Genomic DNA, 25456 nt, shown 5'->3' on the forward strand with positions numbered 1-25456 from the left:
GGCGGGGCTGCAGTGACTGCGGCCGCTCTCCTCACCGTGCCCGCCTTTGCCCTTAGTCCCGCTATCTTCACCGTGTCCCCCTTTCCCTCCTGGTGCCGCTATCCTCACCGTGCCCGCCTTTGCCCTTAGTCCCGCTATCTTCACCGCGTCCCCCTTTCCCTCCTGGTGCCGCTATCCTCACCGTGCCCGCCTTTTCCCCCGGTGCCACCATGCCGGGCCCACCCTGCGGGTCCCTGCTCGACTACAAGACTGCCAAGTTCTCGCTGACGCGGAACCGGCGGGTGGGCCTCTTGCACCGGCTGCTGCAGCTGAGCGCGCTTGGCTACCTGCTGGGGTAGGGACCCTGCCCTCGGGCTGGCCGCTCCCCGCTGGGGCAGGGACATCCTCCCAGCCCTCGGGCGCGGCCGGGGGTCCCTCAGAGCCCTCCGCACATCCGCAGGTGGGTGCTGCTGCTGCGGAAGGGGTACCAGGAGCGCGACACCGCCCCGCGTGTCGCCGTGGTCACGAAGGTGAAGGGGGCGGCGGTCGCCGAGGCCGCGGGCCGGCGGCTCTGGGACGCTGCGGATCTCACCTGGCCCCCGCAGGTACGGCTGGACCCCGGGCGGAGGCAGGGACGTCACATATACGGTCAGTCATCTTGCCGCGGGTACCACAGGTCTCCCAAAGTCCAGGCAAGTCCATTAGTGCCTGTTCTGCCCATGGTGTCGCAGGGCGTCCCCTTGGACCTACCCTAGTGTCAGCCTCCCTTTGACAGCACCTTCTTGCTTCCCAGGGAGAAAATGTACTTTTCCTGGTGACCCATTTCATCGCCACAATCCAGCAAGCCCAAGGCACCTGCCCCGAGGTGAGTGAACGGACCTGCCCCAGCCCGGCCTCACAGGGGTGAGATGGAGCCAGTGGTTCTGCTGCTCAGCAGAACCCAGTGGAAGACCAGATAAAAGGGAAAATGGATTTATATTCCCACAAAACCCAATTCCCCTCGTACTCAGTGGGTCATAGTGCTCCCCAGCACATCTGCACTTGCTCTGTCATACCTTCATTAGCCAAGATGTGTATGCATATGCTCTACCAGAACTGTTTCTGTTGGCCAGGACAGGGGACATGGGGCCTCTCCAGCTCTGAACTCTTTGTGTGGTGGCACTGTATGACCATTCCAGGCTTTCTGCTGCCCTTGAACAAGAGGATGCCTTGACACACAATCCATGGATACCTGTGTCATGTTTCCTTGATAACTCCCTGCTGCAGTACTAGTGTCCCTCTTAGTGTCCTATTTTTAGGAGGAACAAAGCACAAGGTCTAGATGGTTTTCCAGCTATCCCACAATTAATTGTATATGTTCTCTGGGAGAATTCTTCCCTTAAAGGCTGGAGTCAGGCCAGCTCCTCTGCTGAGCTCTCCCAGGCTGAACCCAGCTCAGCAGATGGGGGCAAATGTCCTTTAAGCTGAACCACTGCTGGCACTTTGTACCCAAGTCAAGCACCAATTGTCCTAATGGTCCCTTCAGCTCCTGCTGTGGCCAAATGCTGCAGAGGAGGAGAAACACTGGGTTTGGGTTGGGGAAAATGGCACCAATGATTCTTCTTTAAAATGCTGAGAACTCCTAAGGTCCCAACAGGGAGGAAGACAAGTGATGTAGGGCATTTTGGGGTTCTCCCAGGCAGCCACAGGCACCTCTAGGTGCTGGGTTTGCAGTGTGCAAGCCAAGGACACACAGAGCTGAGGATTTCATTCCATTCCAGAGCTGGGGTGTGTGTGGGTGCCTGTCCCAGCCTACACCCCATGCTAGTCTCCAAGAGCTCCTCAGTTCCTGGCACTGGGACTGTAGATGACATTCATATTTGGAAAGCTTTGAATATTTAGCGGTGGCAGCTTTTGGCTTTGCAGGGTGTTTGAGTTGCCTTAATATTCTTGATGACCAGAGTATTTGGTGCTGGCAGATGAATTTGTCTATGGCCAGAGGCAGCATCAAACATGAGCCGAGCTGTTTCAGCAGCTGTACATGCACTTAAGTCTTTGCATCCTTTTATCCCTTTATGTTCCTTTTCAGACTACCAAGTTCCCTCCTTCCCATGCCTTCTCTTCCTCCCATTCCCTGAACACCTGGTGCAATCCCCAGATGTTCTCCTGCATCCCATAATGACTCCAGATCCCTAGCAGACCCTACCCAGCCCAAAGATACTGCTCCTCTAAGATCATGTTGGTGGATTTTACACCTGAATGAATGGCTGAGGCTGTCCTGGGGCAGCCCAGGGAAGGCCTGAACAGACCCCCACTTCTGAGCACACAACTGAGGATTCCCCTCCTGCATTTGGGCCTCTGTGCCGTCAGAGCTTGAGGAGTGGGTTTTTGATGAGCTGGTGACTCCTGTTATGGCCTCGGGTAGATGGGGGAGGTGTTAATGGTGTTTCCCCAGCTACGATCATCTTTTTGTGTTTGAGTAAGAGGTTTTTACTGCTCCTGACAATCAGGTAGGTCCAGAGTAAGGGTGAAGGTCTCTTGAAAAACTCATGTCATGCTATATTTAGGGTCTACTAAGCTCTTCCCCGGGGAATTCATCATGGTACTTTACAAGGTGCTTAAGAGGCTCAGTCATTAGGGCCCTCCTGAATCCCTTTTGGCTGGTTCCCAGTTCCATCTGGAAGGTCTGAGGTAGTTCATGAGGCTTCCTCTGCCACTGAGCAGCAGGACACAAGTACTCTGGAGAGGAAGAATTGCCCTTTGGACATGCCTCTCTTCTGACTGGCTAGAGGCTGGTGAATGTTCATCTCTGTCTGGGAAGGACTTGGAGAAGCAGGAGCAGCAGTGCAACAATGCAGGGGAGTGACAGCATGGCCTCAGGTAGCTGCACAGCACAGTGACAGCACTTCTCTCTGTCCCTCCCAGAGTCCCTCTGTCCTCGACGGGATGTGCACAGAAGATGCAGATTGTCCCATGGGAAACCCTGTGGTTCATGGCAATGGTACTGGGTGTTTTGCTAAAGAAACAAAATCCTAGAATGGTTTGGGTTAAAAAGGAACTTAAAGCCAATCCTGTTCCACCCCCTGCCATGAGCAGGGACACCTTCCACTATCCCAGGGTGCTCCAAGCCCCAGTGTCCAACCTGGCCTTGGACACTGCCAGGGATCCAGGGGCAGCCCCAGCTGCTCTGGGCGCCTGTGCCAGGGCCTGCCCACCCTGCCAGGGAACAATTCCTGCCCAATATCCCATCTGAACCTGCCTCTGCCACTGGGATACCCTTCCCTGTGTCCTGTCTCTCCAGGCTCTTGTCCCAAGTCCCCCTCCAGCTCTCTTGGAGGCCCTTTAGGCCCTGGAGGGGGCTCTAATATCTCTCCAAAGTCTTCTCCAGGTGATCAACCACAACTCTCTCAACCTGTCTTATATTGTCTTGTTTCTAGGGGTAAAAACTGGGAAATGTTTGATGTTCAATGCCACCCATTCCACCTGTGAGATCTATGGCTGGTGTCCTGTGGAGAATAGCACCCTGCCCAGGTAATCACACATGAGGAGACAGCAGATATTGGGAACTTTGGCTCTCTCCCTCTGTGTTACCAGGAGTCAGACCACATATGCCCAAGGGACAACCAGGCTCTGGGGGACCTCTGACATTGACTTTCTGGTCAATTAAACTCAGAGGGCGTTACCCAAGAGCATTTCTTGCACCTGTCCATTGTAGCCAAAATCTTGGGGTTGCAGGAGAGACTGCAGAGCTTGGGAAATAGGGCCTTGGCCACTGTGCAAGACTTGACTTTGTTGGTGGTTGTTTTCTAGGAAACCTCTTCTGGCTGAGGCAGAGAATTTCACTCTTTTTATAAAAAATACTGTCCACTTCACCAAATTTAACTTCTCCAAGTAAGTACAGTACTTCCCAGCTGGGCTGAGCATGCAGCCTGGTCCAGCCTTGGCACTGAGGCTCTGATGGGGCTGAGGAGCTGAAGCACTCGTGGAACCAGTGGCACCCAGGGCAGGTGGTGCTGGGGCAGTTAGGGCAGGACAGGTGTTGAGGTGAATACAGGTCACTTCAGCTGTCCTGGGTGTGCAGCTCTAATAGCAGTGGGATGGGGACACCTCAGAGAGAGGGACTGGTGTCCATCTGCCCATGTAGAGCACTGGCAGAGAGCCAGACAAGGCCAGGCATTCCCAAGCTCTCATTTGGAAGTGAAACTAATGGTTTTGTCTTTTAGTCCTTGCAAAGTGGTTTCACAGAAGGCAAGTAAAGGGCTGCACTGGCCCCACAGTTCCGGGCATGCTGACTGTGCTGCCTTACCATGCCAGGAGATATGGCATGAACTGTCCCTGCTGTTACCTGTAGCAGAGACCAGAGCTGGGTGCTGGGAAGAAACAAAGGAGCACAAAGAGGTGGAAGGGAAGGCCATGGTGCATGCTGTAGAGGATAACTCCATGTGAGATTCCTCTGGGCTGGTTTTTCTCCACCCTCTTCCATCTGAGGCTTTAGGGAAGGCATTGACTGTCCCCCCTCAAAGCAGGAGCACTGGCAGGCCCAATCCAATGGGAGGGTCCCCTTTGCAGTCCCACAGCTGGGCTCCATGACCTCCCACACCCCTGCCCCCCCCTCTCTCCTGTCTCAGGTGCAACACTTTACAAACCAGTGACCCCAGCTATTTCAAGAGCTGCACATATGATCCAATCTTCAACCCCTCCTGCCCTGTGTTCCGTGTCCGTGACATAGTGGAGGCAGCTGGAGAGAACTTTGGAGACCTCGCGCTGCTGGTACTTGTTTTTTATACAACTGTGGAAGGCAATTCAAAATTCCCCAAGGATGTGAGCAAGAAGCAGAGGACTGACCTGAAATGCTAAGGGAATGTGTGATCTGAGAATGTCTGAACAGTTAATGACTCATCTAATCTGATTCCATGCTTCTCCTGGAATAAAATGTATTTCACAGGGGGGAAGCATCAGAGTTCTTATCGAGTGGAACTGCGACCTGGACCACCCCGCTACCCAGTGCCAACCACAGTATTCCTTCAGCCTGCAGGACATGAGGTACAATTTCAGGTGAGTATGCTGGGACAGTGGCCACACAGGCCTGTGGGATCAGCGCATGGCAGTTGTTTGAGATTTCAGTTCTGATGGATGCTCTGAAAGGAGCAGCAGGGACAGGCAGTGTGCTTCGGTCAGTTCACAGATGACACTGAACTGGGTGGGAGTGTGGATCTACTGGAAGGCAGGAAGCCCTGCAGAGGGAACTGGACAGGCTGGATCCATGGGCTGAGGCCAGTGGTGTGAGGTTCAACAAGGTCAAGTGCCAGATTCTGTCTTGGGGTCAGAACAACGCCATGGAATGCTCTCTGGGGCTGGGGCAGAGTGGCTGGAAAGGTGCAGGCAGAAAAGGACGTGAAGGTGAACATGAAGCCAGGTGTGCCCAGGTGGGCAGGAAGGCCAAGGGCACATGATCTGTGCTGGCGCTGCTGGGGCACCTCCAGTGCTGGGGCAGCTCTGGACCCCTCCTGACAGGAGAGACCTGGAGGGGCTGGAGCGTGGCCAGGCCAGGGAACAGAGCTGGGAAGGGGCTGGAGCCCCAGAAGGGGCTGAGGGAGCTGGGAAGGGGCTCAGCCTGGAGAAAAGGAGCCTCAGGGGGGCCCTTGTGGCTCTGCACAGCTCCTGCCAGGAGGGGACAGCCGGGGGGGGTCGGGCTGTGCTCCCAGGCCAAACAAGGAGCCTTATTGGAGAGAACAGCCTGAAGTTGCACTAAGGGAGTGTTTAGATTGCATGTTAGAAAAAAATCTTTGCACTGAAAGGTTTATCTAGCCCTGGTGCAGCTGCCCAGGGCAGTGGTGGAGTCCCTGTCCCTGGAGGGATTTAAAAGCTCTGTAGATGTGGCACCTGGGGACGTGGGTTAGTGCTGGGTTAATTGTTTGGACTTAAAGATCTTGGAGACCTTTAAGGCATTGGGAGATGATAGCTCAGGGCAGGGCCTGTCAGTACAGGCTTGCTGTGGCAATTCCCATGCTTTGTAGCTCTTTTGTGTTTGGAGCAGAGCAGGGCATTATCCGCCTGAGGGCAGGGACCTGTGACTTGTCCCCACCTGGGCTGGGCACACTGAGAGCTGCGTGCTCCCAGTGACCCAAACTGGATGCTGAGGGGATGCTGATGCCCCACTATTGGTGCCAGTGAGTCATCACTGCATGTGTATGCCCAGTCCCCAGCCTGGAGTACACGCAGGAACCCAGAGGCCCAGCAATCCTTTGGAACTGGCACCCCCTTCCCTCCCTGCCTTTCTGAACCATCCCAATGTCTCCCACAGAACTGCCTCCTACTACTGGGGCTCGCAGCAGCAGCTCTACCGGAACCTGCTGAAGCTCTACGGGATCCGCTTTGACCTCTCCGTGCACGGCCAGGTACCGGGAGCTCCTCAGCCCAGGGCTGACTCCTCACACCACTGCTCCCACCCTGCCCCTGTGGTTTCTGCTACCCTCACTTCCCCCCACCTGGGTGAGCTCTTCACATCTTCCCAGAGTTCTCTAAGCAGAGCAGGAGAAAACAGTCTCTCCTAATTGAAGAAAAACCTTTTGGTAATGCCCTGAGGGGGGAGATTTCCCTCTCTGAGGGTCTGACATGGGGGCCATGAAGTGTTCAGTAGGCAAGGTGAACTGGGCTTCGGGGCATCCCTCTGACAGAGTTATGGTGGGAGTACCCTGACAAAGATCAACGTGAACTCTACTGAACCTGGACAATTAATCCCTTCTTGATTAAAAGTACCCTCAGGGGGAAAAGGTGTGGCGTGATTAAGGCTGGATATGCCCCAGCCATGTGCACTGAGAGCCCAGAAACGCCCTGTGCCCTGGACTCCTTCTCGGCACTGTGGGCAGGAGGTAAAGGGGGATTCTGCTTCTCTGCCCTGCTCAAGTGCAGTGCTGCACCTGCTCTGGTGTCCCCAACAACAGAAAGATTTGGAGCTGCTGGAGTGAGCCCAAAGGAGGCCATGGAGATGCTCCAGGGGCTGGAGCCCCTCTGCTCTGGAGCCAGGCTGGGAGAGCTGGGGGTACTCACCTGGAGAGGAGAAGGCTCCAGGAGAGCTGGAGAGGGACTGGGGACAAGGGATGGAGGGACAGGACAAAGGGGGATGGCTTCTCAGGGTTAGACGGGATATTGGGAAGAAATCCTTCCCTGTGAGGGTGATGGTGCCCAGGCACAGGTTGCCCACAGAAGTTGTGGCTGCCCCTGGATCCCTGGAAATGTCCAAGGCCAGGTAGGATGGGGCTTGGAGTACCCTGGGGTAGTGGAAGGTGTCCCTGCGCATGGCAGGGGGTGGAATGAGATGAGCTTTAAGGTCTCTTCCAACCCAAACTATTCCATGTTTCCAAGATTGTTGATGCTACTCTGTGCAGCATGACTCACAAACTCAGTACTTAGCTTTCCAAAGAGGGAGCCTGTGCTGAGAGCACTTCCCACACTGAGAGATGTCCACAGCTGGTCTTTTATGTTCATAGTGCCCTTTCACCTGAAGAAGGTGAAGAACACCGTGCAGGACAGGGTGTACCACTTCTAGGCTGAGAGAGCAGGTCCAGGAGCTGTGGAGCAGGAGAGAACAGCCAGAAGAGAAACCACCAGACTCATTTGTGAAGGGAGGGATACATCACATCAGGGTTGTGTTTGCTGGGATGTGGTTCCATAGGCGGCAGCTGCAGCAAGAGGGAAGTTCCTGCTGTGCCTGCAGGAGCAGGTAGGTCACAGTAACCTCTGCTGCTTCCAGGTCATCAGGCACCTCAGTCCCTTCTTTGACAACCAAAGGGGGATTTCCTACAAATCAGCATGGGGAAATATCCCTGGATCCTTCCAGCACCTCCTGACGTTGAGCATGCTGCCCCGCAAGGCTCAGCCCACAAGCTTCTCACCCCTCTGACCACTCTTCACCCTCTCTCTTGCCCCTCCACTGTTTCTCACCAGGCTGGGAAGTTCAGCATTGTTCCTACCGCCGTGAGCTTTGGCACCAGCATCGCCTTCTTTGGTGCTGTGAGTACTCCAGATACACTCTTCTCCTTTGGTCCATGCCTTGGGAAGTGCCACTTCTCAGTTGTTTCCCTGCCTGCCTGAGCACAAGGCTTCCTTAGTGGCAGCCAGCACAGAGGGGAGATGGTCTGGCAGGGTGTCAGCTCAGGTCGCCCTGTGACCATTAGTAATGACACCACTGGATTGGGATCCTAAGTGCTGGCAGAGTCACATCTCATGGTGGCCAGGTTTATGTGTGGATCCTGGGACAGAGCATCACTGGAATGCTGCTGTCAGGAGAGAGCAGCTCCTCTCTGCTTCTCCTCTGACTGAAGGGATGCAGTGTCCTGTCACTATGGTGGAGCAGTCCCTTGTAGAGCCCTTCTGTGGCTCTTCCCTTCCAGCAGAGTAACAGGGAAGTCCCCCACCTGCACCCCTTTCCCCCCTGACATGCTCATCCCAGTCCATATGTGACCGTGAAGGTGCTGGAACAGCCCTCCCTGTCCATCCATTGCAGCCTGGGGATCCTGTCTGACCTCCTGTGCAGCTCCTGGGACCAGGCTGGGTCAGAGAGGAGCCAGTGGAGTTGGCTGGAGGCAGGACTGGCTCGCTGCCCCAGCAAATGCCCACAGATGGCTGCAGGGCACAGGGGGAGCCAGGATGGAAGGCCAGGCATTCCTGTGGGAAGGTTCCCATCTTCAATGTTTGCCTGTCTCCAGGCTACAATGGTCTGTGACCTGGTTCTGCTCTACCTTGATGCAAAGGCTGACCTTTATTGGAAGGAGAAGTTTGAGGAGGTAAGGAGAGGACCACATGGGAGAGAGGAGGGTTTGAAGTGAATCATTTTGGATTTAATGATTTTCTTCCCTTTGGTTAAAACTCAGTTCCCAAGATCAGGGGAAAACCTGGTGGAGCAACTCTTAGTTTTCAACTTTTGGGCTTGGTTGCTAGTCTGAACTGGGAGAAGGATCCAGCTGGTGCCGGGAGTCAGGGAAAGTTGCACCATGACCTCAGCTACTGTCAAAACGTGCATCAGTGGGTCACCATGGAGACCTTACCTGGAAAACTGACCCAGCTCTATGCTTTTCACCCTCTTCCAAAGGGAATCTTATGGGACTCCGTGCAGAGAGGCGCCAGCTCTTCAGGGCACATCCTGATCTGTGGTTCATTGAGAGGTTCATGTGCTAAGCATGACCGCATTGTGAGAATTCACTGCCCTGGTGAATCAGGGAGTCACAGGGAGGCCCCTACAGACCAGAAGAGCTGGCAGCCCAGCCTCAGGTCATTTCCAGCTTTGTCTGGCCAAGTCTTTGGAGCCTCTGAGGGCTGAGATCCCCCATCTCCTGGTGAACTGTCCTAAAGCTGCTCCATCCAATGAGGGGGGAAACTTTCCTAATGCCTGATCTCGAATCCAGAGTGGGGTGGGGGTCCTGGGCAGTGAATCTGGTTGCATGGAACCAAGCAGAGTAGCCAAGGGCCACCTGGGCTGCCTCCATGCCTGTTGTATACTGATGTCCCTGTTCATTTTGCAGGCAAGACCCCCTAAAGGTAAGCCTAAGGCCACAGCTTAGGGACATCGGGAATGCTCCACCACAAACACCTTTCCCTGCAGAGCCACCTGCAGGTAGATACGATGGGGACACGGCTGCAGCCCTGGTGGAGGAGAGCCAGTGCTGGCCCAGGTGGGCACTGCTGGGGTTAGGGTCTGCCTTTCCTGCAGAAGCACTGGCAGCAGCAGCAGCAGTTCTTGGCTCCTGGAGCACAAAGCTATGCCAGGGGCAGCTCCCAGCACTGACAGCTGGTGCTGGAGCAGAGCTGCCCACGGAGCTCCCCCAGAGGGTGCTGGGGAGTAGCTGCTCCTGCTTGGCACAAGAGGCTTAAAGCATTTTGCATTTCTCCATGTTCCAGTGATCCTGGGCCTTGATTTCCCTTGAAAAACAAGGATGCAATGGAATAAAGCTGTTCTGGAAGTGGGAAGAGGTTTTGCTCTGTCTCTAGCCCTGGAGGGACTGTAAGGTTGTGGAGTGCTGCTCTTGCACCTCATGGCACCCTTCCAGCTGGGATGGCTTCATGTAGGCCACCTGGATCCTCAGAAGCTCCCTGGGAAGCTCAGGGAGGGTTTAGGAGCCACGTTTTAAGTTCCAGCCCTGGGCTGGTACTTCCTAGGGGTGTGCAGTGGCTCCTGCACCCTGATTCCTGCCTCCTGTCAGGGCTGATGCTGAGCAAGAACAGGCATAGCCCTGGGGTGAGCCAGAACATTTCAGAGGTGCTGACCCCTCCCTCCCACTTTTCCCAGGCTGTGTTAACTGGTGCAAGGCAGGGATCAGCAGGGCTGTGCCTGGCTGCTGTTCTGGGGCCTCCACAAAGCTCAGAAACAGTGTCTGTGGGTTTGAGCACTGTTTAATGCTCCTTGCCAGGACCAGCTGTGTGGGGTGGAGGGGTCATGCAGCATCAGCCCATCTCGGCTGCCTGTCCCCCTGTGCCCCCAGGCTCCAGCCGGCCCCTCCCACCCTCCTGGAACTGTCGCAGGTAGAACTGTGCTGCCAGCTGCTTGGTCATAGTCCTCAGCACCAAGAAGGCAGCCACGATCTCCAGGAGGAGGAAGGCCAGGAACAAGCTGTGCATGGGCACCTCCAGCGGCAGGTGGATGACCTGCCTGTCTGACAGCAGGAAGAGCAGGAGGGGCAGCTGGATCAGGAAGGAGAGGAGCAGGAACCCAGCCAGCTCAGGCACCTGCAGGATCAGAACCTGCTGAGGTAGGGCAAGGAGGCAGTGGTGGGCTGGGGGGACCCTCTCTGCCCCTGGAGGCTCCTGCGTTAGCCTCTGCTGGCCTTGGAACCCGGGGACCAGGGATGTCCCTGCTCCATTGAGCTGTGGTCAGATGCTGTCAAACCCCTGCGTGGAGGGACACAGCAGGAGGGCAAATGGGTCCCCTTCATTTCCTCTCTCCAGGTCATGCCTTTACCCACGATTCTCTTCTAGGACAGCTTCAGGCAGACCGCCAGAGAAAGGACAGTGATGGGCACATGGCTCCTAAGTGAGGGGATATCCAGCTCCCCCAGCTGGGCTGGGCCAGGGCAGGCAGTGCTTACCTTCTCCTGGAGGTTCCCCAGGTAGCCCAGGTAGAGGCGGGAGCCCTCAGCCAGCGAGAGGATGAGGAAGGCTGTGACCAGCAGGAACTGATAGTGCCACGGCAGCAGGTGGTACTGTTATGGGGGCACAGCCTTGTCCAAGTCCAGCTGTCCATGCCCAGTTTCCCTTTCCCTGTGCACCACTCCCTGCTCTCCATGCCCAGCTCCCTGTGCCCTCCTCCCCATACCTAGCTCTTCATGCTCTGCCAGCTCTCACCATGCTGGTTCCCAGCTCTGCCTACTCTTCCCCCCCATTTTGACCATTCCTGCCTGAAAGTTCATGATTTCTATCTCTAGCAGAGATGAGCAATCTTTTCTCATGGGGGTCAGGGCATTTTGAGGATCCATTAATTCTGAAGAGGCTCCTCTGTCCCCTGCCCCCTTTTTCCCCCACCCATGCCCAGGGAGACATGGCAGGAGCAGCTCCCCCCATCCCTACGTGCCCCATGGGATGGTACCTTCAGGTGCAGCATAATCCCCTCAGCCAGGCACCAGACTGGGAAGTAGTAGACATTGAAGTACAGCATCACCTGGAGGGGCAGGCTGGACAGCACCTTGTGAGCTAGGCAGGACAGGCAGGGATGGGCAGGCTGCTCACCAGCCCTGGGCTCCCCCTGCCCAGAGGGACCCCCCCCCCCTCACAGCTTGAGGGGAGCAACAGACCCCGGGTCCCACAAGCAGCTGATTGCAGCAAATATTCTTATTTTTGCTCCCCTCCCTGGTGGGTGGGTTCAGGGACCCTTTGGGTGCTGGTGCCTCAGAGGCACCCAGGGGTTTTGGTGATGTGCTGAGCAGGGCCATGGGGATGGACAGACAGCCCCTGTTCCCAAGCCCCGTCTGCAGAGCCCCCGTGCCCATACCTGGCTGGGAGGTGGGGGCAGCGCCGCTGTCCCACGTCTTGTTGTTGATGAAGAGGGAGCCACTGAAGGCCACCAAGCCCCGGCGCAGGCTGGGGGGCAGCGGGGTGGGCACAGCCATGGACAGCAGCTGAGCCCTGCTCAGCCCAGCCCGGCTCAGCCTGGATTAGCCAGGAGGGAATCAGTGAGGTGACGGGCCAGGCTAATGCGCAGGGCCACGCGGCCATTGGCTCCCTGGAGACAGGGCTGCTGATCTGGAAGGGGGATCTGGGAAGGGAGAATTCCCACCTTGGAACACCAAGCCCATGCACGAATCACAAGGTGGAGTTGCAAGAAAATCACAAGTCACAGAGCATCCCCCCTCAACAGCGTCTCCAGGGGCTTGTACCTGTCACTGTGACTTGCAGCAACTGCACCCTCTCCCAGCCAGGCTCTATCAACACAAATATTGCTCAAAGACCCCTGACAGATGAGGATGCCTCATGAGAGGATGGTACTCTTCACCTGAAATGCTTCTTCAAGGCCTCCAGGTTCATGGAGCATTTACCCATCACTGTGAGTTCCTCAAGCCTCATCCAGGCTCAGGGGTGCTGGACAGCAGTGGGGGATGTGGCTGAGCCAGAGGTGAATGAGAGGAAAAGGTTCTTCAGGAACTTCAAGTTTAAAATCACAAAATTATTAAGGTGGGAAAACTCCTCTAAGATCATCAGGTCAAATTATTATCCCAGCACTGCCAGGGTCACCACTAAACCATGTCCCCAGGTGCTACATCTACACATTTTTTGAACACTTCCAGGGATGAAGACTCCACTGCTGCCCTGGGAAGCCTGCATAAGAGCTGGACAAACCTTTCCATGAAGAAATATTCCCCAATATCCAAGCTGAGCCTCTCCTGGCCCAGCCTGAGGCCGTTCCCTCTACTCCTGTCCCTGTTCCCTGGGAGCACAGCCCGACCCCCCCGGCTGTCCCCTCCTGACAGGAGCTGTGCAGAGCCACAAGGGCCCCCCTGAGCCTCCTTTGCTCCAGGCTGAGCCCCTTCCCAGCTCCCTCAACCTCTCCTGGGGCTCCAGCCCCTTCTCCAGCACTGTTGCCTTCTCTGGACACTCTATAAGTGTCAGTCAGTTCTACCCAACAGATCTGGTCTCACCTCATGATCTTCAGCCTCCAACTCACCCCATAAGGTGCATCAGAGAAGCTGCCTCAAATAGTGGGAGCAAGTGCTATAAATGAGTCCTTAAAGGGCCAGAAACTGTCAAGGAACACAAGAAACCAAAGAAAGAGATGATTCTTTTCCTGGATAAAGCTAAAATGAAATTGCAGAGCTCACTGCCATATGCTGCCAAAACCAAACCATCTGGGACTGAAAGTATGGTTAAACCAGCATCTGATTAGCTGAAGTTGTAGGATCACAGAATGGTTTGGCTTGGAAGAGACCTCAAAGCTCATCTCATCCCACCCCTGCCATGGGCAGGGACACCTTCCACTGTCCCAGACTGCTCCAAGCCCCATCCAGCCTGGCCTTGGACAGGTCCAGGGATCCAGGGGCAGCCACAGCTGCTCTGGGCATCCTGTGCCAGGGCCTGCCCACCCTCACAAGGAAGAATTTCTTCACTATATCCCATCTTCTTCCCATTATTCCAACCTGCTCTTGTCCTGTCCCTCCATCCCTTGTCCCCAGTCCCTCTCCAGCTCTCCTGGAGCCCCTTTAGGCCCTGCAAGGGGCTCTGAGCTCTCCCTGGAGTTTTCTCCAGGTGAGCACCCCCAGCTCTCCTGGCTGGGCTCCAGCCTTCAGAGGATCTCTGTGGCCTCCTCTGAACTTGTTCCAGCAGCTCCAGGTCCTTCCTGTGCTGGGACCCTAGAGCTAGATGCAGTTCTCCAGATGGGGTCTCACCTGCATGGGGCAGAGGCAAAGCCCTAGCTGTCCCCTAAGTCCTGCCAGCACACAGGTGAGACATGGGCAGGGTGACAGGCACGCCCCCAGAATCTGAGGAGCAGAAGCTGGTGGAGAGCTCAGGATCTGGGGGCATCGGGTCTGCAGTGGCAGGCAAGGTAAGCAACCAAGATGGTACCTGGGCAGTCTGGTGGAGGTAACTGACACGGGGCAGTGCAGCTGGGGGTCACTGCATGTGCCCCGGCTGGGCTCTCATTCCTCATGGAAACAGGCAGTTTATTAAGAAGAGATGGAAACTTTCTGTCCTGGCATTAGAGATTGCAAGACAGGCCTGGAAAGGTGGCAGAGAACACAACCCAGGCTTGCCCAGCTCCAGGACAGACTCACCACCGGGAAGCATTTGCCAAGGCACTGGATAAGGAGTCCCACGTTCAACACCACCCCACACCTGTGCAGAGGAGCAATACCCATCTGAGCCAACCCTGCTCATGACCTGACACATGTCCCAAGGAAAGCTACAGTGGTGACTGGGATTTCTTGAGTCATGGGTGATATTACCAGCCCTGGTTGAAACAACTCCTCCATAAAAAGCAGGGAATGGGACTTGTTACCCCCACTGCATCTGTAGGCTGGGACAGAAGGTCCTTCCTCAGCCCCTGAATGGTCTTCAGCCCTGTGAACGTGGTGGTGATGCCCATTTTATGCAGCTCATGCCCAATACTGGATGAGGCCCCATCAGAGGCAAAGGAGGTCAAAAAGCATCTTCCTGAAAAACAAAGTACTCTGCCACTGTGTCCCCAGTGTAGCAAAGTTGTGCTGAGGGAGCTGCCAGTCTCACCCAGCCTGGAGAATATGACAGAGAACTTGGGAAAAACACACAGCTGAAGGGAATGCCACCCTGTGGTGCCCTAGAGTCCCCTGGCACTCCAGCTGGGTCCCCTGGGGAGCTACCAAAGCTGAGTCCAACTATCCCACCAGCAGGACACAGGATACAAAGCCAGATCTTTGTGAGTAGTGAGCAGAGCTGAGGCAGTACCTGGGCAGCTGCCTCCACCTGGGCAGTGCCCCCAGCCCTAGGCCACTCGGGAAGAGCCCTGCCTGGGGCACCAGGATTTGAGCAGCTCCAGCCACCCCTGCCCTCGGAGGAGGACCTGTGGACAGGAATACTGACATTTGTCTTTTGGAGCCTGAGATGAGACTTGCAAGTTCCCATTGCTTTGTGGATCCAGCAGACACACAATGGTCCCTGTTCATCACAGGATGTGTGCTGGAGTGTGCACATCCTGCTACCACCCCTCCTGGTCATTCCATCTGGGAAAAGCTCTGCAGTGAAACCAGGAGAGACCAGCCAGAGATGTGATAGACACTGGGGCATTTCTACCCAGCCAAGATCTGAAATACTGGAAATACAGGTGAGCTGGACACAGGTGGTAAGTCTCCAGAGAAGCGGTTCTTGAACAATCTGGCCAACATGCAGAGGTGACCCAAGGTCTTGGAAGGAATCAGAAATGACCCAGACCCCAAGAATAGTATTGCTTTAATTCACAGGGGGTGAATCAAATTAAAAATATAAATCCTCTTGTTTGGGACACAGGGTAAAACACTGACTGCTGGGGAAGGAGTTTCCCCCAGAACAAAGAACTGGAGTCTCTCCAAGGGGGACTCTCAACCCCCACTCTGCTGGGCTGATGGACTCTGGACTGTGGCTGGCCAGGTCCACTCCTGAGCTGGAGACATGGCTCTTCTTCAGCATGGGACCAGAAACAGGACAGCAGAGTACAAGCACGATGGGCTATGCAGCTTTGTCACTACACTGGACAAGTGCCAGAGAACGGACAGCCAGAAATGCTCCCCCAGTTATTTTTCCTCTAATAACACCTCAGCAACAGCACTGATCCCGTGATAGCATTAAGGAGAGATATCTCAAGGCTGGCTGGAAGGGTGGCCACCCAGCCCAGGGCTGCAGCTGAGCCATCACAGCTCTCAGGTACCCCTGCAATGCACTCCGGCAATGGGCCCAAGAGCTGCCAGTGCCCCAGCCCAAACCAAGCCCCAGGAGACAGGGAATGAATCCCAGCCCCTTGGCTGCTCCAGGACAGGAGATTCTGGGATGGGGACTGATGAGCTCCAGAGCCCTCAGCATGGACAGAGACTCACCTCTACTGGTGGGGCTGCACAGGACCAGCCTGGACAACACAAGCACCAGCTGCACAGAGATCACCCAGTGTAATCTCCTGGCCCGCCCAGATGCCCCGGGGGGTGGGTGGGCACAGGGAGAGCTGTGGCAAAAGCGGCAGCCATGCAGGAAAGGAGCAGATGTCAGGCTCCGCAGGGATGCGTGTTGGAGCTCTGCTGGGAGCAAAGGGAATTTGGAAAGGAGCATCATGCATGAAAGCACAGGAGCAACCAAAGGCACTCGTGCTGCTTATGGGAGTGAGGGACATGCGTGGGGCACACCCGCCTGGGGACCCTCAGCCCTATGGCAGCATCCAGAGCCATATGACGCCCATGCCCACTGCCAGTGCCAAGCCTCACACTCTCTGTGGGCTGCTTTTCCAGCATTCCACAGCAATTGCAACAGCAGAGCCCCATCCCCAGCCCAGCAGGTACAGGGACAGAGGAGCTGTGTGAGATCCTCCTGGAAGATCTGAAGGCAGGTTCATCAAAGGGAAATGGCTGAGCCATGGGGTTCCCACCAGGCCATGGAGCTGCTGTCCCATCTCCCCATGGCGAGTGCAGCATCAGGAGAGCTCAGCCATCCGTGGCTTTAGGTGCCCTTCCCTGTTAGCCATGACATGTCTCCAGTTCTAAAAGAGAGAAAAACAACAGCGCTGTGAGGGGTTTCTCAACGTGCGCAGGCAAATGCTCTTGGTGTGCCGTGGTGCTAGTCCAGTACTTGGTGTCCATCCCAGCAATCAGCTGCCTCCTCTGCACTCACACCTGTCACTAAACTGTCCAAAAAGTCACCTGCAGGTCCTCAATTCTGTGTAAAACTGAGTTCAAACATTTTATTTATTTATATTTAAAAGCTGCCCTTCAGCTGAAAATCCATGGAAAGCTGCCAAACCCCCACCAAGCAAGGTCCCAGCCAACAGGATCTGTGCCGGATGTGGCTCCTGGCAGCCCCAGCCCTATCACCCAGCACTGCCCCACATGTGAGGGGGATGCAAAATAAGGACACCCACCCCATAACCAGTGTCTCCACATGGGAATTAGGGATATGGCCCAGTCAGGGGGGCAGCTGTCCCTCCTGCCAGCCCCTCATATCCAGCACACTCAGGACCCCAAACCAAACGTACTTGCCGTGACGAACAAACAGCCTAAAGTTGTGAAAGCAGCAGGAGACAAAGAGAGAAAAGACATTCAGGTTTAATCTGGCTTCCTCCAGCCCCTGAGCCCTACCACAGTCCCAGCAGCTCCTCCCCACCCCCAGGATACCCACAAGATACCTCCCTCCCAGCCACAAAGTGGGACAACAGCAATCATTTCCCGATGTACCAGGGTGATGGCACAAGAAATTCTTCCCTTTGAGGGTGGTGAGACCATGACACAGACTGCCCAGAGAATCTCTGGCTGCCCCATCCTTGGAAGTGTCCAAGGCCAGGTTGGATGGGGCTTGGAGCAGTCTGGGATAGTGGGAGAGAAGGGGGCAGGGGGTGGAATTGGATGGGCTTTAAGGTCCCTTCCAACCCAAACTATTCTGTCATTTTATGGACCCTGTCTCAGCTGAGGGGGCCCACGACATGCTCCCCATCCCAGGGATGCCCAGGGAGTCTGAGACACAAAGCTTCCAAGGGGCTGGGAGTGCTCCTCTCCCTGAGCTTTTGAAAAAATCTGGTTTTATTTCAGATGTGGAAACACCCATGGAACAGGGACCCACATTTCCTCAGCAGCTCTGATTCCCACTCTAAAGGCCTCTTCCCAGCTGTTATCACCTCCCTGGAATTTGCCTTCCAGCACCCACCCTCAGCACAAAACTATGCTCTTTCCTCTGCATGGTCTAAAAAGCACAGTGAAGGGAGAAAAATTTCCTTTGCCTATCAGGTCTGCTCCAAGGAATTGGAGGCTGAGACACCACAGGCCAGCATACTCGCACGACCAGCTCTTTGGGCTGGGTTGTGCATAGGGGGTTATGCACAGGCTACACACCCAGTCCCTCTCTGCAGGTCTCCTTGACTGACTGGGTGCCCAGGTGCACCCCAACATCCAGCACTGCTTCCTTGATGATATGCTAGTGCCCAAAGGCAGAGAGTATTCCCATCCCATCCTGTCTGTGCAAGGATTTGGGTCCTTGTGTTTAAGACAAACCCCATGTGTGGGGGATGCCAGACTTGGAGGCAGCTGACAGGTAGCACAGGGGGGATGGAGGAAGCAGAACAGGAAGGGAGATGCAAGAGGGGTATGGAGACGGATCAGTGTGAAAGGCTCAGCTCTGCCCAGGACCCCATGGCCGTGCTTAGCCTCTGCCCTGGCACTGCCACTTCCCACTGCCTGTCTACTTACTCTACATCACGCTTCCGGATGGTCCTGCCAGCAGCCAGGACCTCGGCCACCTTGGACACAATTGGGTCGTAGTTCATGCTGGCCACAGCCACCACCTCGTCACTCCTAGGGCCGAGCAGAGCAGAGCAGTTAGGGCAGCCTGGACGGGCACAGTTCCACCACCCAAAACCCACCATGATGGAGAGAAGAGGGAGACAAAGAGGAGCACCCACTCCAGAGCCAGGCCTGATCCCAAGGTATGAGCACCACAGGGACTGGATAAAGGTGGCTGGAACAAGGATCAGGAGAGGGTATAGAGTGGCACAGCAGGCCCCATTGGTTCTACCAGTGTTGACGATGATGTCATGAGCATCACTAGGGTGCCTGGGTGATGGAGACAGCTCTGCCACCCTGGCATCTGTGGGAAAACACCACCAAAGTTGGATCTGATGGTGGATAAAAACCTGGACAACATGAAGGATGCCCAGCTGTGATCCCTGCGCTGCTGCCCTGTGCAGAGGGAGTGGAGAGGCAGGTGGTCAGAATTTTCCTGTGGAACAGTCAGTTGGGATGCTCCACATCCCCTTCCTGGTCCCTACCTCCAAACAGGCAGAGTGCCCCGCTCTGAGCTGCTCCATGGGCACTGGGACAGCTGGGGTGTCCAAACCCTGGGTCCCACAGCCCCAGCAAGGAAGTCCCCGTGTATATGAGATGTCCAGGTTGGCTGACTGTCCCCCTAGCAGGATCCCAATGCAGCCTCAAAGGTTGAGAGGAAACAAATGAAGGAGAAGGAAGAGGATGTAAAACTGCTGGAGGAGCTTTGGCTAAAGGTCACAGGCAAACGAGAAGGGAGGTTCTCGTTTGGAGTTTGCTGAGGTCAATCCAAGTGTAAACCTTCAAAGCCTGACCATGAAGAGAAAACTGAATGCACAATGTGAGATCAGGGTAAGATTTTAAACTCTGGTGATATTGTTGAATAAACTGAAAAGTAGAAGCACCCACTAAATCAAGATCTGCTCTTAAATCAACTGCCAAAGAGCTCTGGGATCAACAGAGCAAAGAGCAGCTGGGGTGGGGAGGGATATATGCCTAATTCCCAGGACAAGGAGAGCAAAAGCCATGTTTCAGAGGACACTTCAGCCCTGTGCAGCCACGGAAGTTAAAGCTATCTCTCACATCTGTCTACAAAGCCATGGGGCATCTCCATCACAGACTGTTTCAAAAAACTCCCATTCCTAAATAAGCTCATGGCAAATAAAGGAGAGCAGTTTCCTGAGCAGAGCCAACTCCAAGCTGGGAAACACAAAGTGGTTGGAGAGACCTACCCATCAAAACCAGGGGGAGATGTGCTGTTCCAAGCAATGAATAACCAAGGTGTGCAAGGGAACCAGAAGGGAACCACCAGCTGCCCACTGGCTCACCCTCAAACCCCAAAGGGGCCAGCCAGGAAGGTGGATGCAGCCCAAACATTTCTGTCCGCAGGACATAGGGTAGCTGCTCCTTTTGCAAAATAGTTCATGGCGTGCTGGTGAGCTGGAGCACCCTGCATCAGCAGCAGCTTTTGAACTCTTTGTCAGACAGATGGGGGAAGCCAGGAAGAATCCCTCTTTTTCAAAAGGTTTTCAAAGGTAACAAGAATTCCCATCCTGAACTTGGGATTTGGAGCAATCAGAAATCTTTGTGAAAACATATGGAAGAGGGAAGCACAGTGAATGTGTCTACATGGTCTTCCCTTCTTCTGCAGCGTCCAGCGTAACAAAGGTGGGGAACTGTGAAGAATCACAGAGAAAACTGAATGAACAATCACAGCAATTCCAGCAATTCCCTGTTCTCCAAGATCTTAGGGGCAGGAGGACATCAGTCAGTTGTCAAGGCAGTGTGCCATGGGGACATCTGCAGAGTGCTGTCCCCTACACCTCCCAGCACAGGGCCTTCCTTTTATTGGCCTCTACACAGCTCTGAGAAAAATGCTTTCCTCTTCAAACTCTGGGGCAGAAGAAGCCTTATTGTGAAAGCCCATGCTGAGTACAGGCTGTAGGAGCGGGAACCACCAGTGATTCCTGCAACAATTAAGGAGGACCAGGAGGAGAAGAGTTCAAACATAGGGTGGGCACAGCAGAAGGAAGCAGGAGGAAATGGTCAGCTTGGGACTGTCCTCAGTCCAAAAGCATTAGCACCAACTAGCAGAACCACCACCAAAAAAGAAAAGACAAAGAAATGCTCCAGCGGCCTCTCACAGACAGAGAGCCAAGCAGTGGGGGGCACACTGGCTGACCCCCACCAGCCAGTGCTTCCCAGTACCTCCAGCTCTCAGCATGGAATGCCATCCTGGTACCCACACGCCAGCTCCGGCAGACCCTCCTGGGTGGCAGAACAACACAGCCTCAGCAGGGACCTCCAGGTCTGCCCACCAAGCCCAGGTCCCCTGGCAGCCCCTGTCCCTTGCAGCCACCCCACGGAGCGTGGGGCCCTGGCATGGAGCAGGGATTATGCACCTTGTTCAGGGCGTTACCTTTGAACACACTCAGATGCTTAATTAAAGCAACCTGATGCTTCCTTTCAAATTAGGGTTGGGATAAAGAGATAAAAGGCTCTCATGTGGAAAGGCTGCAGGAGGGGAACATCCCCACAGCAGCTCTCCTCAGCACAGGTGGTGCCTTGGCATGAACCCACCCCTTTAGGCAATTTTGACCAAGGTTCCAGCACACTCTGAGCGGTATCCAGTGTGTAAAGGTCCCTGGGTGCCAGTTGGAGCCCCATCCCTGCAGCAGGTGTTTACCCAAGGTGTGCAGGTACCAGGGAGAGGAGGGTGAGCACTGGGGATCCTCAGGGTGATGCAGTGAGCCCCATACCTCTTCAAGCCCAATGTACGCATCCATCCACCAGGCTCCATTCTGAGCGACATGGGCAAGTGGGCCACCCTCAGGGAGGGAGAAGGCATGGGGTACATTGGAAATGGGACAGAGGGACAGTGAGATGATGTCTGCAGAGCCAGAGCTGGCTCCTGTCCTGAGCTCCCTCCTCATCCCTGCCTGGATCCTACTGCCAAGTGGTTTGACAGCTGAGCTGGGCAGCTCTTTGCTTCCCTGGTTTCCCTCTCCCTATCCTTAATATCAGAAAGCACTTAGAGAAACCCCTCTAGTTCCAGCATGAGGATGTTCTGTGGCCACTGGTTTCAGACTGGAATGGACAGAGGAAACAGAAGAATAAACAGCAGCAAATATTTTTGGGATAAATTCATGGTGCACTGACTTTGCAGTCTAAACAGCCAGCATGGCTCCAGAACAGCTGAGGCAACACATCCCAGCTGCCAACACATCTCAAGAATGCGCTCCCAGGGAGGGTCCCAACCTGGGGGGGGAGCTGGGTTTCACTACAGATATAACAAAGCTCCCAAGTTCCTTCAAACCTTCACAGCTTGTGATAGAAGAGTTTTTTGAGCTCAATTTGTCAAACCAGAAGCAGAAACAGTGATGCTTGAGCACTCTGTCCAGCACTGGTCACAAATCATTAACATGATTCCATCTGGGAAGGAAATATTTGATAGGAATTGCCAGTAGAAGCTGTCATCTGCTCACAGAGATTATGAGGGCAAAGGGCAGAGACACCAGGCCCAAAGACCAGTTTAACTTGTTGTACAATCAGAACATCATTTCTCCAGGGCCTTGTATAAGTGTTCCACAAACTCCTTGTGCAGAGGTGAACAAAACTGACTGACAGAAGCTCTGGCAGAACTATTTTCCAGCCTAGCAATCTCAGATGAATGCCTGTGTAGGAATATGGACAAGAAAAACACTTACTTGGTATAAAATGCCACAAACTTCAGCTCATCTAGATCTCCCTGAATGACAACATCATCGAATCCTTCCCCATGACCTGGAAGGCAAAGAAGAAGTGAAATCAGCAGCAATTCCTCCAGATCCAGCTCTAAGACAGGGTGTTTCATTCCAGCACTAAATGGAGAATGTCCTGCAGTGACCAAAAGACCAGCACCAGGAGATGCAGGTACCAAAAACCACAGAATCACAGGAGAGTTTTGGGTTGGAAGAGGCCTTGAAAAACACCTTGTTCCCACCCGCTACCATGGGCAGGGACACCTTCCACTATCCCAGGTTGCTCCAAGCTCTGTCCAACCTGTCCTTAAATACTTCCACAGATGGGGCAGCCACAGCTTCTCTGGGCAACGTGTGCCAGGGCTTCATCACCCTCACAAGGAAGAATTACTTCCCAATATTTAATTTAAGTGAATCCTCCATGCTGTTTACAGAAGTGCACTTCATGGCAGATGGGTTTTAGAGGAAACACTGAACCTCTTCGGAAGCCAGGCAGGGAAGCAGCCCTGTGGCAGAGGTCAGTGGGGAGGGTTCACAGTGAAGGAGGTGACCCTGGCTTCTCTATCCCAGGACACCTCCAGCAGCACAAACTCTCAGCAGCCCCAGGGAGCCCCTTACCCGCGTATCGGATGCTCTTCCCGAACATGGCTGTCCACAGGTACGGGACAGTGCTGATCTCCGTGCCGTGGGCCAGCATGTTCAGCGCGGCGATGCGGCCTGCAAGAGAGCACAGGGATGGGGGAACTGCCACCCCAGGGCAAGCTCCATGCTCTGCACTCAGGCCACATCATCAACACCAGCAGTCACAGAGTACAGGGAAACAAAAAACTACGGCTGAGAAAACCCACACAGCAACCAAGACAAAGCAGGAAGCACACAAAGATGGGCTCAGACTCCTTCCCATGGTGCATCTCCTACTTATCACCTCCACTGGCATGAGCCATGTACCCATGAGACTCTTTCCCCCCAGCTTGTGCAATAGTGACAGGGTTGAGAGTGTGCTGAGCTCCTACCCAGATGGGGATGGGACGGACAAACCCTTGGAGGGCAGGGAGACCATTGGGGTACGGTCCTTGCTGCAGAAACATATCTGGACATGGGAGAGGTGTCCAAAGGCTGAATTTGGAACTGTGGTTCCAAAACCTCTCACCCAACGCACAGGAAACCTCTCTGTGTGACTGTGGCCATGAGGGCAGCCCATCACACCAGGGGTTCCAGGCTGACGAGAGGCGAGAAGGGTTGGAGCTCTGCTGAACGCTCCCAGGCCAGCCTGGCAGTGTGGGAAGCCCAGCTGGGAGCCTGAGCCCAGGCTGGCATTAGGATGCAAGCTCCTAAGTGTCCTGGGGCAGAGAATAGCGCGGGCTCCTGCAGCAGTGCCAGGGAGCAAAGGGAATATGGGAAAGCCTGTCCCTGGGCTCCTCTGTGCTGGTGATGAGGCATTGTTAGGCAAAGCTTGGCAAGAATGCTGACACATGAAGGCATAAGATACACATGCTTCAAAATGTTCAATACAACCACCCAGTCTCTCTGTTGGCCCTTGTCTCATTCTTGCCCTGGAGGGTTTGGAAATTTCCTGAGAATCTGGAAAAGGCTCTTTTCTGCAAAGTACCTACCATGCATGTGGGCCATCTGCCAGTGGGGGACATTAACCTTCTTGTTATTCCTCAAGGCCAATGGAAATGTGACAGCATCTCCAGCAGCAAAGACCCCTGGGATGTTGGTCTGCATCATCTGCAGGGGGGAACAGAGGTGGCATTAGTGGGGTTTGCACCCTACAGAAACTCCACAGCTGGAGTGGTCCAGAGCTGCCACAGTCCCTCAGAACACAGGGAAAACCTCTGCTTGGCTGTGGGACCCACATGGGAGATTTCACTCAGCCTTCTTCACTTTCAAATGAGAACACACATGCAGGGACCTACAGTATCCCTCAGCCAGTGGGTTATCCAATAAAAAGACACATGGACTGGTGTCCTGGAGCCTCTCTCAGAAGTATGAGGCTTGTTGGTGTTGGCTGATAGAGCACAGCTAATTGCAGGGATGAGCACTGCATGGCACTGAGCCCCAGGGTCCCGACATGCTCCTTTGCCCAAGGCACCAACACCCACCAGCTCCAACATTGCTCCTCCCATCACAGTCCCTGGTGGTGGGGAGAAAGGATGAGATCCTTTAGGATCCTTGAAAAGATGGATCTATCTCAATTTTTTCCCCTCTAAATATCCATACCAGGAAAGCTCAGAGCCAGACCCAAGCCAGAGCATCGAGGTCTGGGGTTTGCACAGCCCCCCTTGCAGAGGGGGTTCCCAGGCACTCCTGGTGATGCTTCCAGAATTTCATCATCTCATAGAATATCCTGAGATGAAGGCAACCACAAGGGTCATTGAGTTCAATTCCTGGCCCTGCACAGGCCAACCCAAAGAATTAAAAAATTCCAATTCTGCCATCTTGGCAGATAAAAAGCCATGAAAAGCCCCTGTGGCAGCAGTTTGGAGCCCCAGGGAAGCTCAAGATCAAAAGAGCTGACCCAGCTCCTCCTGCTCTCCCTCCCACAGAGGCTGCCCCTGGGCTCACCTTGTTGACCACGATGAAGCCCTTGGAGTCGATGTTGATGCCACTCTGCTTGAGGAAGCCTGTCGCTGGGACTGCACCTGGGGGGGAAGCCAAAGGCTGCTGCTGCAGTGTCCAGTGTTCCACAGCCCTAGGGGCTGATCCTGAGGCCTTTCCTCCCGCCAGGACTGGGGGGCTGCCCTCAGGGACAGGCAGCAGCTGCTCTGGGAGTGTGGAGCAGGGCCAGGTACCCTACAGAGCCCCCACTGCCTCTGGCCCCTCACAATCAGCCTCTGGCCCCTCAGGATCCCTGTCCTGTCCAAGCCAGCACTGTAACCTGCCCACTGCCCTTTTCTAGTGCTAAGAGATAATTTTCAATTTCATTCTCTTTTATAGATAGTTTGAAAGAAATTGTATTTAAAAGGGAACCTTTGAGCTTCCAGCCAGAGCTCTTCAGCCTCCCCCTAGTCTGTGCATTTCCTTCACCTTCCTTCTCCTTTCTTAATTTTTTTTTTACCTCCAACCTCTTCACAAATCAGAGTAGTCAATAAAAACAATAAAACCAGACTTAAATTAATTCTGTGGTTCTTCCAGTCCACAGCATTTTGAAGAGGGAAGGAAAGGGAATTTCCCCACCACCACTATGAAGTGTAAAGGAGAAATATATCATATTCTTTGGGATATTTTCTTTTATTTTATAGTATAAGATACATTTTTGATTGCTGTCAGCAGCAATTAAAAAAACACACATTAAAAATTCAGTTTGGGGAA

At 54.5% G+C, this 25456-nt stretch overlaps 3 protein-coding genes across 12 annotated transcripts in view; 1 reads left to right on the plus strand and 2 right to left on the minus strand.

Moving 5' to 3' along the window:
* On the plus strand, positions 1-24802 carry LOC139598894 (P2X purinoceptor 6-like). Of its 7 annotated transcripts, XM_071445827.1 has the most exons (12): positions 1-334; positions 440-584; positions 773-844; positions 2884-2959; positions 3396-3489; positions 3769-3849; positions 4587-4728; positions 4904-5013; positions 6263-6356; positions 7906-7971; positions 8667-8744; positions 9480-9659. In XM_071445827.1, exons 1-12 carry the CDS (start codon positions 210-212, stop codon positions 9516-9518), a joined length of 1122 nt encoding a protein of 373 aa, XP_071301928.1. In that variant the 5' UTR covers positions 1-209; the 3' UTR covers positions 9519-9659. The 7 variants fall into 7 exon arrangements, 6 of the variants coding, with proteins under 6 accessions (XP_071301928.1, XP_071301930.1, XP_071301927.1 ...); XM_071445829.1 differs by lacking the exon at positions 8667-8744; XM_071445826.1 differs by having other exon boundaries at positions 8667-9536.
* Positions 10399-12056, minus strand: LOC139598874 (transmembrane protein 17B-like). The gene is made up of 4 exons (XM_071445784.1): positions 11939-12056; positions 11537-11715; positions 11040-11153; positions 10399-10680 (listed from the first exon to the last, which is right to left on the minus strand). The coding sequence occupies exons 1-4, from the start codon at positions 12054-12056 to the stop codon at positions 10399-10401; spliced, it is 693 nt and encodes a 230-aa protein (XP_071301885.1).
* The window catches only part of AIFM3 (AIF family member 3), a 55847-nt gene continuing 45737 nt past the window's right edge, over positions 15347-25456 (minus strand). Inside the window, exons 15-21 of one of the 4 annotated variants that reach the window (XM_071445822.1) lie at positions 24710-24786; positions 23755-23872; positions 22760-22858; positions 22109-22184; positions 18330-18434; positions 17130-17146; positions 15347-16633 (exon numbers count right to left, since the gene is read on the minus strand). In XM_071445822.1, the coding sequence (XP_071301923.1) occupies positions 16611-16633; positions 17130-17146; positions 18330-18434; positions 22109-22184; positions 22760-22858; positions 23755-23872; positions 24710-24786 (515 nt within the window). In that variant the 3' untranslated portion in view covers positions 15347-16610. Of the gene's footprint in view, positions 16634-17011; positions 17147-18329; positions 18435-22108; positions 22185-22759; positions 22859-23754; positions 23873-24709; positions 24787-25456 lie in introns of all 4 variants that reach the window. The other 3 variants (XM_071445821.1, XM_071445824.1, XM_071445823.1) reach the window with 3 other exon arrangements.

The sequence above is a fragment of the Agelaius tricolor genome, unplaced genomic scaffold (assembly GCF_023055355.1).
Source record: "Agelaius tricolor isolate 1412-34295 unplaced genomic scaffold, bAgeTri1.0.p SCAF_20, whole genome shotgun sequence".
Classification (NCBI taxonomy): domain Eukaryota; kingdom Metazoa; phylum Chordata; class Aves; order Passeriformes; family Icteridae; genus Agelaius; species Agelaius tricolor.

Bases quoted from the DNA above. Each gene is read 5' to 3' on its own strand.
- LOC139598894 (XM_071445826.1), top strand. From the start codon at position 210: ATGCCGGGCCCACCCTGCGGGTCCCTGCTCGACTACAAGACTGCCAAG. The intron at 5,014-6,262 runs GTGAGTATGCTG...TGTCTCCCACAG, and splicing joins GACATGAGGTACAATTTCAG to AACTGCCTCCTACTACTGGG. The intron at 7,972-8,666 runs GTGAGTACTCCA...GCCTGTCTCCAG, and splicing joins GCATCGCCTTCTTTGGTGCT to GCTACAATGGTCTGTGACCT.
- LOC139598874 (XM_071445784.1), bottom strand. From the start codon at position 12,056: ATGGCTGTGCCCACCCCGCTGCCCCCCAGCCTGCGCCGGGGCTTGGTG. The intron at 11,716-11,938 runs GTATGGGCACGG...TCAAGCTGTGAG, and splicing joins TGCCCCCACCTCCCAGCCAG to GGGGGGGGGGTCCCTCTGGG. The intron at 10,681-11,039 runs GTAAGCACTGCC...CTGATCCTGCAG, and splicing joins TGGGGAACCTCCAGGAGAAG to GTGCCTGAGCTGGCTGGGTT.